General features: G+C 36.9%; 1 protein-coding gene across 2 annotated transcripts; it reads left to right on the top strand.

Annotated features, from left to right (window-relative positions):
* Positions 1-1,363: 1,363 nt before the first annotated feature.
* On the top strand, positions 1,364-12,638 carry LOC128869590 (uncharacterized). Of its 2 annotated transcripts, XM_054112168.1 has the most exons (5): positions 1,364-1,527; positions 1,616-1,817; positions 6,670-7,877; positions 7,941-8,168; positions 12,364-12,638. In XM_054112168.1, the coding sequence occupies exons 1-5, from the start codon at positions 1,467-1,469 to the stop codon at positions 12,450-12,452; spliced, it is 1,788 nt and encodes a 595-aa protein (XP_053968143.1). In that variant the 5' UTR covers positions 1,364-1,466; the 3' UTR covers positions 12,453-12,638. The 2 variants fall into 2 exon arrangements, with proteins under 2 accessions (XP_053968143.1, XP_053968133.1); XM_054112158.1 differs by lacking the exon at positions 12,364-12,638 and having other exon boundaries at positions 7,941-8,362.
* Positions 12,639-13,064: the final 426 nt, after the last annotated feature.

The following is a 13,064-nucleotide window of genomic DNA, read 5'->3' on the forward strand; positions in this document are numbered from 1 at the left end:
AAATCTATATTCGGTAAAAAATGAGAGCTCAAGCCACAGGCCGTTTTTGGATGAACAAGGCCTGATCCCTGGTTTGGTCAGAAGCTCTTCGCAAGGGCTACAATATCATTAAACTGGGAAGGGTGCGAAGGACTGCTTGTATTGGCATCACTGGAGCCCAATGCTGCCCTTAATGTCGTTTTTTACTTACTTCCATCGCTGCTCAAAGTGCAATCAAGTTAAAAGACATGGTACCACTTTCCGGAGCAAACTGTAGTTTGAGGGTCGTGCAAGGGCATTTTTTCACGTTAGTAGGATTGGAACGAGGGGAAATCTGTACCAATGCTGGTACCTCTGTTTTCTCTGATGGCACCAATGGTTTTTCTCTAAGTCAACTAATTTATCTATTTCCTTCAAACGCCGAATACTGCTAGTGATTTTGAGGTGGAAGTCTTTACCATCCTACAGGGATGCAGAATGCTTAGGGAACGCGGGAGCGAGGGAGTTATTAAACTTTTTTGACGGAGGAGATCAAATCATTTGGGCGTGCAGGTATAAGTTCTCTGATCTTGGTTCTAGAACATAGTAACAAAGAGGGAGACGAAATTTCTGATAGAAGAAATTGCGAGGAAGGGGACTGAATTGGTCTTAGAGATCTCCTACCCAGTCATCGGCATCCCCCAGACTGTTGTTAAGGGTAAATTGCATAACTTATTTCTCAGGAAATCGCAGAACAGATGGAGCACCATGTGCTATTTCGAAAACCTTTTGGCTCCAGTACAGTAGATACAGGATGCAGATAGTCCCGGGGACTCCACGCCATTCAACTCCCATATTCATAGCAGTGTTTACCAGTCATTGGACGATTGGCACACACGCAGAAAAGCTAGATGTACCATTTAATCTTCATTGCGGAAGCTGTGGGGACCTTTCAGAGAGAAGACTGTTGCGTACTTTCTCTGTAAATATCCGGGCTTAGCAGGTAGATTATTAAGGTCACTAGGTGCCCCTCTCTTCGACAATGTGAAGCAGTGTACCATCCTAAATCCCATTCCTGTAGATATATTCCTATTGGAGGTCTCATAACGGTATCAAAACAGCACTTTAGTGCTACTTGGGAAGTGTCAGACTGGTACTTCAACCATTTCACCTACCTGCACCTCTTGAGATACAAAGAGCCAATTAAACTTTTCCCCCATATTTTTGTGAGAACTTTATATTTCACTCAACTCTAGCGGTATTTAAAGAATTCGGTTGCAATTTCCCGACAATTGGCATCCCCAGCGTCTGTGTGCATACATACATATATGCATGTAGAAGAAGGAAATGGGTTTTTCAAACAATGTTATCAGTGCAATGTATAGCAGCGCAAATAAGGCAACGCGGTTTTCAGATTTGCACTACATCAGCTTAATCAGAACGTCGTAGTTGAGCGGCGTACTAAGAAGTCATCATAAGTGCAAATTTCTTTTTTAAAATTAAAAGAAATGCAAGGACTTCAAATATTATTGCTTCTTAGCATCGCTCCGTGCCGAACTTTTATAAGTGGTGCGTAATGGTCGGGCTATCTGTGACCTGGCAAGGTTATCATTAAAATATTTTTCATTGTTGTTATTTTTTTGCATGTACGTAATAGTGGTGTCCGCGACTAACTGCACCGTCGCGAATGGCCAGTGGAAGTGTCTGGATGGTGATTGCATCTCAATAAATGCGCTCTGTGATGGTGTAGTCAATTGTGCAGATTCTTCAGATGAGAATAGTGAGATGTGTCGCAAACGACTTGAGGAAGTACCTCCTGGTGAAAGTGACGGCAATACAAATCAACTTAATTGTGCTGGGTAAAAATATCCGTCTAAGTTTTGGGTGCATTTTTATAAAAATAAATAAGAATTTATTGATTTTATTCTACGCGGAAATGCTTTCGAACAACTTATCAAATCCGAAGAGTCTTTCAAAAGTGACGCCCTGATTTCGGTAATGAATAACCTCATAGATGGTACCTTTTTTTGATAGCATCTTTGACATTTGTCATAGTGGACAGATTTGGATTTTTGCACGATAGAACAACGCGTTACAATTAACGGTCTTCAAGATATTCAAATTAATTGATCTTCTTTTGCAATATAATTTGTGAATTTTTTGGTGAAAATAATCATCCGAATGAGTCGACAATTCAAAGGTTGACGAAATATTTTCAAGAAACTGGTTCTGTCGAACAGACCAAAAACTGTACAGCGGATGAAAATGGAAATGAAAGAGCGTTAACCGTCAATGCATAACGCTATAGTTAACTGATCGACGATTTTTTGTGGCCTGAGCTTGCGGGAATAGACATAGGACGATCTTTATCTGCAACAGAAGGGAGCCAAAAGTTATACAACATAGGAAAATATTGCATTTTTGCGATCTAAGTTTACCGGTCGATGAATTTCACACAATGGTGAAATAAACTGGCCTCCTAGATCATGCGATCTAATTCCACTAGACTAATTTATGTGGGGTTGTTTGAAAAAAAAAAGTCTATGGGAATTATTAGTCAACAACGATTTCAGAGCCAAATTCGCTTAAGCGGTTATCACTCCAATCTAGAAAACGAAGATTTCAGAGTAGAAACACAACTTTCACATTACTGAACTCAATGCGATAATGTGTGAGCGAGTATGTACTTGAAAGTTTTACTTGTCGTATGACAGCCTGTATACGTGTCCATGGCAGGCATTTCAATGACGTCATTTTTCAGAAATAATTTTTAAGCGCCGTATTTTGCATAAAAACAGTGAAACTTAAACTAATTTTACAACTCTTTTTTTATAACAACATCCAGGCGCGCCTTTTGAAAGACCCTTTATATACATATGTATGTACATATTTACATGCAATATTTATGTGCACTCTTTCGTGCAGATAAGGAAGTCGGAATGTTTCCCATTCATATATTTTTTTTCCGGTTTCTGTTCAAAAATCCCGCTTAGTGGTGTGAATTTATACAGAAACAGCATTTTTTTTTTTAATTTATTAATACGATGCAGAGTAAGAGCAAATATTTGAAGGCTTTACAGTAAAAAACAAAAAAATAGTACTACAATGCTTTGACTCGTCCTGTTTTGTGACTGTAATTTTATAAGTTTAGAATTTAGTTACTTTACAAAAATTGTACCATTTATACTCGCGTCGGTCTCACGATATAACTAATAATACAAAAAATATTAATAAAAATAAAAAATAGTACACACCCACTCGTCACCGTTGCCGAAAAGCGCAAATTCCGTGGGCTCGTAGGTTTTGAAGAAACATCAAATCATTGATTTGTCGGCACGGCAGACCAGCAAAGAATATTTGAAACTGCGCCGCGACTGAACTGTGAACTCAAACCCACATTTCAGCTGTGTTGCGGGTTAGCTGTAGATGCTATAACTGATGCCCCATGGAAGGTAAAAAACAAAAATGCTTTCTCAACACAGCAACAGCTGATTTTTTAATGCTTTTGCTGTTATGCCTTTAAAGTGAAAAAATTAATTGTGGAAAGCAAATATTTTAGGATTTAAGCACCTTAAAGTCTTGGTGGTGGTGCTGGTGATGGTGGTGTTGTCTGAGAGACACAGCCTAGGCTCAATTAGCACAAAAGATGCCAATTTGGAGCACCACTTGTAGAACCCCTAACTGTTATTAGTCGAACCATCTTGAATTGGCTATGAATCTGCTTATGTTGTCTATTTTCTTTTCTGCAATTTCTTTCAAGTTGACTATCAAGAATTCGCCTAGCATTCTATGCCGTAGAGCACCCAAATTTGAGCAATCACACTGATGTTAACAGACTGGATCCCTAGATTCTTCTTGCTTGCAGCTACTACGCCTATTGTTGTACGGCCACCCCATCTTCGAGGCATAGTCTCTCAAAAGCCAGTGGCCGGTCATTGTTTTAAACTAAGATTTGCTGTCAAGAATGAAGCCGAATTTTATTGCACTATTTGCCAAGTGGCATTGTGGAATACCCAGATATTGCTGTGGATCCATCTTATCTTCTATAAACACCAAATCACCCATTTCCATGTTGTATATGCATCCCCACACCATTACTGAAAGTTTGCCAAATTTCACTGTCGACCTAATATTTCGCCTTTTCAGTAATTTCGATATCTGCCTCCACACTATATTGGGTCAATCGTTACACGTTCAGCATGATTTTAGCCTCATCGCAGAATATCACATCATCCCACTCATTGAAAGCTGGTTGAGCCAGATACGTTTCGTTATGCGGTGCAGAGAGCAAAGGTTTCTTTCGAGCAACTCGTGACGTAGATATAATTATGCTCTTGCAAAACTTGCCGGACTGTTTTATGTGAAACTTCGACCACACACTCAGCTCTAAGCTCACTAGAAAGATTTCTTGTTGTAGCCTGGGGGTTTACGGCTACTTCTCTCAACAAAACACTTTCGGCGCGCTCAGTTATTTTCCGTGGTCTTCCACTTGCAGATTTTGTATGCAGCCTGTTTTTATTTTCTGCAAGTTTTATTACATATATTATAAATACCTTGTCGGATTGAAAAAAAAAACATTTCTAATAACTGTTACATAATTTTTCCTATTGTTTTGTATTTCGTTAAATAAAAGCAAACGTTAAATACAATATATTTATGTGATTTAAGTAAATCTCTCTATAATACCTATGTGGTGTTGAACATTGAAGCAAATCCCAGAATCTTCTGAAATGTATAAAATCCAAAAGGAGTAGTATTCCCACTAGTATCTTTTTAAACAGTGAAGCGGCAAATTTATTTGCTGAGTTTTTTAAATCTAATTTTGTTAATGAAGAACTTCACCTTCCGTGTGACTTTTCTTCTGACTTAGAGCCCGCCTTGAATTTTAGAGCTCCTTGCCTTTCGCCTGGGGATATTAGTAATGCTTTACTTAAATAGAAATCTTCCTCTCAAACTGATGCTTTCAGCAGTTTTGAAGAAAAAAAAAATTGTCCGGCCTTGGTCTATCCCCTTAAAATTATATTCAACAAATCTTGATGCATAAAAGCTGTCTTTTCTCTATCGACTATTTCCAAAATTTTTGAGCACGCGGTCAATGCAAAACTGAGCTTTGCGGTTAAATCTTTAATTTGCTCAATTCAGCATGGGTTTGTTCCCAACAGCTCCACAATATCTAATCTGGGTGTTTTTAGTGAATACTGGATTGATTCTTTCTCGGCTGCTTTCCAAGTCGACTGTATTTACACTGACTTTTCGAAAGCCTTTGACAAAGTTTCTCATAGAATCTTAATTATAAAATTAGCTTTTTTTGGCTCGAACTTCGCTTTTCTGCAATGGACAAGCTTTTGTTTGAGCAAAATACGTTGTGTTGTAACAATTGATGGAATTTCATACACTAACTTTGCTGCCACCTCTGGCGTTCCGCAAGGAAGTATCTTGGGGCTGCTCTTATTTACGTTATTTATTAAGGACTTCAAAAGTTGTTTCTCATTTGCTAAATTTTTGCTTTATGCTGATGAGCTAAAGATATTCTCAGCGCTCAGAACTCAAGAGGATGCCATTAAACTTCAAGCCGATATGGATAGGCTTTACTTGTGGTGCCTGAATTCAGGTATTTCGCTGAAATTATCCAAGTGCTTTCAAATATCTTACTCGAAAACATATAACATTGTGCGTACTAAGTACAGAATCTTGACTTGTGTCCAGAAGTGTGTTAGAGAGAGTTTAAGGACGTTGGCGTTATCTTTGACAACAAATGTTCTTTTAATAACCATATAAATTATATTACTTCAAAATCTTTCCCGATGTTGGGCTTCGTCAGACGGAACGCCACTAAGTTCTCTGATCCCTATACCATCAAGTTACTTTATACATCATTTGTTAGGTCTCATTTATGGTAGGATATGCCATTTTTATTTGGAGACCAAGCAGTCAGCAAGCTATCAATAGAATCGAGCTTATTGCACACATTATTCTCAAATATGCCCTTCGGGCTCCGAATTTTATTGATCCCATGCCATCATATTGTGCTCGTCTCATCCTTATAAGTCTCAAGGTTTTAGAAATTCGAAGGTCTATACTGTGTCTGCCTTTTACACATAATACCATATTATTACTGGAATCATTGGTTGTCACTATTTGTTGGAAAGGATTCGATTTAATTGAAAAAGCTCCTCATAAAAGTATTTGCCGTTCTGAGTCGGCTTGAAACTGTGGGTCCCTCCATTTGTGGAACAACATCAAGACGCACACCACAAATAGGAGGAAGAGCTCGGCCGAACACCTAACACGATTTGAAATTTTGATCAAGAAATCTCACTTTGCATCATTTTATGACTGATTGATGATTTATGCGTGTGTTTCAACTCAGTGAGATAACGGTATATCAAATCATATACGCAAACGAAGCCGACGAGAGATTTTTTTTAGAACACTTATTTAACTGCTGAGAGAAGCGTTTGTTTTGTTTTTGTTTGCTTTGGTAGATTTAAAAAGTTTACTGCTACGTAGTAAGTTAATGAAATAAGTTTGAAAAGCTCTCCGAATTCAATAAGTTGGCTTTAGTTAAAGAATTACAAATGATTTAAATATTTTAGTATTTCGAAAGAAATTTTTTTGGTTTCTTGGGTGAAGTGGTTAAAACTAGGACGTGACATAAATCTCAAATAATGCCAGATACTTAAATATTAATTTGTCATTTATCGCTTGCAGTTGGGACCAAATGAAGTGCTGGTCAGGTTTTTGTATTAGTGTAGACGGTAAATGCAATGGCATACGCGATTGTGACGATGGCAGCGATGAAACCGCTCGGTTATGCAAAGCGATGACCTGTACGGAAAAAGAATTTAAATGTGATTATGGTGCATGCGTACCGCTGAATGCTGTTTGTAATGGAAAAGTGGAGTGTTGGGATGAGACCGATGAAAACCCAGAGTTGTGTGAAACAAATAGAGTTGCTGCAGGAGCGGTCCCAACAACATTAAGACCGCCGACAATTCCTAATGCTAAACATGTATCAACGAGCAGAATAAGTACAACCACAACAACTATTATACCTATTCTTGAAATGCCCATCGAAGTCGAAGACAGTAACATAGATATAATCGATACTACAACCAATAAAGACCAATTCGCTTCCGAATCAATAACGAGTCAACCAGAACCTATAACAACTACAATTAAAAATTTCACCAACGGTTTGTATAATGTACAGCAAAAAGCACAGAAAGTTTACGAAAACTCAACTAATACAAACAACATCTCGAATCACATAGTCGATAATACTCAGGAAGCCAAAGTAGGAATGAATAGGCCGAATATCCCACTGCACCTGAATACAACAGCTGCTGAAATAGAAGCAGGTTTAAGTCACGATAAATATCTAGAAGAAATATCTCAGGGCGTAAGTAATGCTAGACGTCTACCGCGAATAGCGGGAAATGAAAAAGCGGGTCCCAAAAGCAACACATCTGAACCTATATTTACGACTACGGACGTTAGCATTCCACTATCACAAACGTATCAAGCACAGATTCCTAACACAACTAATTACAATGGTAATCCAGCTAAGCGCCCAACACATATCGATAAACAGGTCTCTTACACATCAAAATCCGGGCCATCTACGCCACCAAAATTCGACACCGTATCTACCACCTTACAAACTACACCTCTCCCTACAACTTTGCTCAGACCTGGTGCAGCCGCCAAAAGTAAGTGTAATTTTGGCGAATGCGCTCTTCCGCTAATTTGTGAAATTTCGAACCCCAACTCGACACATTTAAGTAACACCAATCGGCGCATATCTGCTGAAGAAGGTTCCCATATAACATTTAGTTGCATCAAAGGGTATGAGTTAGTAGGTGCGAAACGCATAATCTGTACTGAGCGTGGATGGATTCATAATAAGCCAAAATGCGGTGAGTTTTTGGATGAATGTTTTACCCAGCGTATTTCTAATCCTAGTATTCTTCTTCCAATAGCGATTGCTTGTGAAGTGGACTTTTTAGCTCAATGCGCATCACAAGTCGGATGTTTATATAAAAGACGAAATTCGAACTCACAAATTTTCATAACACCGACTTTTACGGAGAGTAAAGTGGAGAAACACACTGAAATTGATTTTATATGCAGAAAAGGTTATGTGTTGGAAGGTTCCAGAAGCAGAATATGTACGGAGAGTGGTTGGGCACAGCCCTTGCCCCAATGCAGTAAGTTTATTGTGGAAGAAAACTTTTCTCTGGAAAAAAATCCCCAAAAAAGCACAAGAAACGCGCCCAGAAGTGGAAATATTATTCTGGCGAATCTATTCTAGAGAACGAGATATTTTTTGTATTTTGCGCTTTTCACAGCGAATATTTCTTTTTTTTTAATAATTACTCTAACATGACTAAACAAAATCCATCATTCATAGCCTTTTCCTTTTAACGAGGTGTTTTCGTACAGATATGTGCGTTCTGATCTCTTCTCAGCTGCCTGATGGATTTGGCACTCGTCGAAATGATGCTCCGGAACTGTATAACTAAAGGAACATTCAGCAGAGACGCATTGCTACCTCAATACCTCTTTGGCGAAGATACTGTAACGTTTTTCTATAACAAAACGTCTCTTTATACAGGCGGCAGCGGTAGCCGTATGAGTTCGTGCGTGACTACCATTCCAATGTACGTTTACAATCGCAAGCCTCCGAGTGTATTTCTGCCATAGAAAATCTCCTCCCAAAAAATCATTTGCCGTTCGGAGTGGGCTTGAAACTGTATGTCCCTTCATTTGAGGAACAACTTCAAGGCGCACACCACAAATAGGAGGAGGAGCTACAGCAACTAAGCTACAGAAAAAGAATTCCTTGGAATTTCCTTTATTAGGTTAGGTTCGACCAATTAGCTAATAAGTGACCTCATATAGATGGAATATATTCGTAGTGTTGCCAGAAATTATATTTCCGTCCCTTGAAATTGTAAAGTTCTCCATCAAAAGTAAGATTTAATAACAACAAACTTTCCCTTTGTCCTGTTGGTTGTGGCTTTTTAGTTGCCGCTTTCTATCAGGGTATTCCACTTGAATGCTGTGCGTTGCCAACCAGCTATGTACTGTCAGTAGTCTTGGCAGAAGCCTACGGTTCACTGCTTTAAGAGGTAATAAAAATCGCAGCTAGCGTACAGGCGTACGAGGGAATGGCTGCTCAGTCGGATAGATATGTATATATTGCTTTGGCAATGCACGAGAGAAAAAGTTTTAATAGATAGATGATTGTTAAGGTATTTAAAGACATAGTATTCTACATAATGGAACTGCCAGATTTCTACTTTGAAAATATTACAGTTCAGAACAGTAAACAGTATTTTTATCTAGTGATGACCTTCATCAAAAAGTTCCCGGAATGTAAAGAATTCAGAAAATTCAAAACGCAAGTTTCTTCCTCAAAAGTGATATTACTGCCTTCAAAGTATTCCCCATCAACTGCAACGCACCTATGCCAGTGTTTGATGCAGCTCTCGAAACATTTCTGCAACTCTATTTGCGGTATAGCCAACAGAGCCGACTTCGATTTTTCCATTGCTTCCCTTTGGCTCTTAAAACGCGTTCCCCGCAGTGGTTTCTTGATTCGATCAAATATAAAAACCTTATCAGGTGAATTCGATGTCTGTTGGATGGTATTTGTTTCGTTGTTTATCAAAAATTCACGGATAATGAAAGTCTGTGCGGCGGTGCGTTCTCACGAGGTGCAAACTTCACGAATTGTTTTCCCACACTACACTTCTTTCTTGGCGAATTGCTTCACATTAACATCTCATAACGCCCAAATTATGACGCTTATTATCTGACCTTTTGAAAGAAATTTGTGGTATCCAGTACCGATGTAATCCATAAAAATCGTAAGCATTGCTTTCTTTTTTTGACTGAAAATAACGTGTTTTTTTTTGTCTCGGTTCATTCGTTTATTTAAAGCTCTCCAATCCCTCGCCCGATATCTTTATTGCATTTCGTACTCATAAACGCACGTCTTGTCTCCAGTTAAGATGCGTTGAATGATCGTTGGGCCGCAATCAAGCTTGAAAATGATGTCTTTGCCGATATCGACGCTGCCTCTTTTTTGCGTTTAATTCAAGTCTAAGTCTAGTCAAGTGAAATTTAATCCTTTGAGATCAACTTTGCAGCAATATGCAATGTTCAAGTCTTCTACCAGCTCTGTGATGGTTAATTTGCGGTTATTGATCAATTTTTCTTTCACTTTATTGATGTTTTTTCAGTTCAATTTTGCGATGTCGACGGCCTGCCACTACGTCCACCTCCTCGATAGACTCATTAACTCTTATGAAGCGTTCATGCCCCTCATTACCGAAGTAGTTTCCCAACAACTCTAAGGTTTTTGCACAATTGAATCCATTTTTAATGCACAATTTAATACGTTGTCTGGCCTGTGGCTGCACGATGGTTGAATATACCGATCAATAGTTTTTTCTATGAAGCATGCAAACATATGTAAATGTAATAAGGATTACCAAATAGTCGTGCGTGATCTGCCGAAAAACGCCAATTGGGAAAAGTTCCTCCAATGTGATCACCATTTTGTTGTAAAATATGGGTGATTTTCAGTTGTTGAACTCTTAGTGCGAACTCAAAAATGATAAAAATCCAAAAAAATTTTTGTTTTTAATACCATTTTTATTTATTTACCTTTATTTAATTTAATTTTTTTCTCGATTCAGATTTTTTTATATTACCTTTCTTTATTTTATTTTATTTTAATTTTTTATTTTATTTTTTTCCAACATTATTTTATTTAAATATATTTTATTTTGTTTTAGTTTTTTACTTTGTTTTGTTCTACGCCGATTTTTTTATATTATTTTACTCTATTTTTATTTTTCCACTTTGATTAGCTATTTTTGTAATTTAATTTTTTTATTTAATTTTATTCTATTTTGATGTTTTTTATAATTTTTATTCTATTCTTCCATCTTTTTTTATTTTTTATCTAATCTTGATTATTATATTTTATTTTAATCTGTTTTTATTATTTTTATTTTATTTTCTCTCAACTTTATTTTTTTAATTATATTTTATTTTCTTAAATGATTTTACTTTGTTTTATTATATTTTGATTTTGACGTGACAACGTCTTATAATTCGATGGAGCCGGCTGCACGCACCAAAAATGCGGCGTTACCTTACTCAGGCGGCGTTACCTTGCTCTGAGGTTTGCACTGCAAGCGAGAGCGCGGAACGAACGACAAAGAAGCACAATCGGCATACGCGTTCGGCAACGTTCGACATATTGCTCTCTCCTACTTGAGAAAGCGTCCGTGAAATGCGTCCGGACAGCTGCTATACAATAATACAAGACTAATTGAAAGCCTATGGAAACTACATACACACATACACACGCCTGTATGGACATATGTACGTATGTGTATAAAGAACTTCGTTCCAAGAGCTAAATGAGTGTGCGCTTTTACTCACTTAAAAATGTATAAACAAATTAACAAGAAACATGCGAACTATCGCTTTTATATACAATAAATGAGCAGCAAAGAGATTAAGAGAGCAACAATGCATCATTCCATTCATTGAGTGGCACATTTCAAATTTTATAGCATTCAGTAGTTGAACGCGAATCGGCAACAGTTAGGAAGTGAGCAAAGTTTTATTAAAAGAAACTGAGAGCATAACTGAGTTTGATGTACAAAACTCTTTTTACAACAAATTACAATTAAATTTGCAAAAATAATTAAGTAATTGAACAACAAAATGTATTATTATAAAATAATAAAATCAAAAATGAATTTTGAACAGTCGAGCAGAAATTGAAACAATAAATTTTATTCAAGTATTTTGTAAATTTAAAATGATTTTCTGAACGAAGAATTTTATGAAAAATTTTTCTGAATTGCTTCGAACGACGACTCATTTTGCAGAACCGCTATGTACATTGTAAAAAAAAGATTGACATAATTGTATTTATGCGTACAAATAAATGTAACTTGATCAATTCTATTGCGATTCCATTTACCTCCTTCTCTATACCCATATAAAGTGTCTATCAAACAAATAAAATTAAAATTTTCTTTTGAAAAATGCAACCATTGCATCAATATTTTCTTATAACGTTGTCACGTTCAACTATCTTCAGTAAACCGACTTTATAGACAACCTCTTTTTTTTTGCTCTTAATTTTTATTAATTTTGTTTATTCCAATTTTATTTTTTTATTTTTTCAACTATAACTTATTTCATTATACTTTATTTTATTTTATTTCTTGGTTTGTTTTATTCTATTTACTATTTTTTTAAATTATTTTTATTTTATTTTATTTTATTGTATTTCATTTCATTTTACTTTATTTTATTTTATTATATTTTATTTTACCAAACGTACGTACCAGTAATTAATTGCTTATTTAGTTTCTCTTTCAGTTGAACAAGGAAGGCCGGGATTTGATATAAGGAGGTTATTTGAATATGTCATTGAGCGATTGATAGGGAAGCAATAAAATAAGTTAACTACATTGTTTTCACTACAAAGTAGAACCGATCGGCCAATAATATCAAGCGTAGGTCTATCTATTGGTTAACTAACAATTATACATATAGCATATTCTGCTATGGACCAGATTTATCAAAAGGAAGTCTGCAATTTTTAAGAAAACATTTTCAAATAAAAAATACATATATTTAAATTATGTAGAAGAAATTAATTAATTGGTTCAAGTAGCTCACAACGGCCGGGATTAGCCCACGTATCCCCTGGGTAGCTTTCGAACACCCGTTCAGGAGTGAGCTAACGTGAGAAGGCGAAACATTCCAGGATAGCTGGTTGTGCGTTGGGTTTGGGACCCGCCACTTAAAAATCCCTCCAATGAAAAGATTAAAAAAGCCTCGGATGAGTGGAGGATAGTTCCATGTGTAGAAGTCCACGCAAGTGGGGAAAGTTACTGATCGCCATTCACTTGGGAATGGCCAGGAAGATTCTTCTGCATATGGTTCAAGCAGCTCACAACGGCCACTTAAAAATCCCCCCCAATGAAAAGTTTAAAGAAGCCTCAGATGAGACCTCCCTATAGTGATGACGACCACTGGAAACGAAATAAGGATTACGATCCACC

This window comes from Anastrepha ludens, chromosome 2, assembly GCF_028408465.1.
Source record: "Anastrepha ludens isolate Willacy chromosome 2, idAnaLude1.1, whole genome shotgun sequence".
NCBI lineage: Eukaryota > Metazoa > Arthropoda > Insecta > Diptera > Tephritidae > Anastrepha > Anastrepha ludens.

Coding starts and splice junctions, on each gene's coding strand:
- LOC128869590 (XM_054112158.1), top strand. CDS start 1,467: ATGCAAGGACTTCAAATATTATTGCTTCTTAGCATCGCTCCGTGCCGA. Junction 1,818..6,669: donor AATCAACTTAATTGTGCTGG/GTAAAAATATCC, acceptor TATCGCTTGCAG/TTGGGACCAAATGAAGTGCT. Junction 7,878..7,940: donor TCATAATAAGCCAAAATGCG/GTGAGTTTTTGG, acceptor TTCTTCCAATAG/CGATTGCTTGTGAAGTGGAC.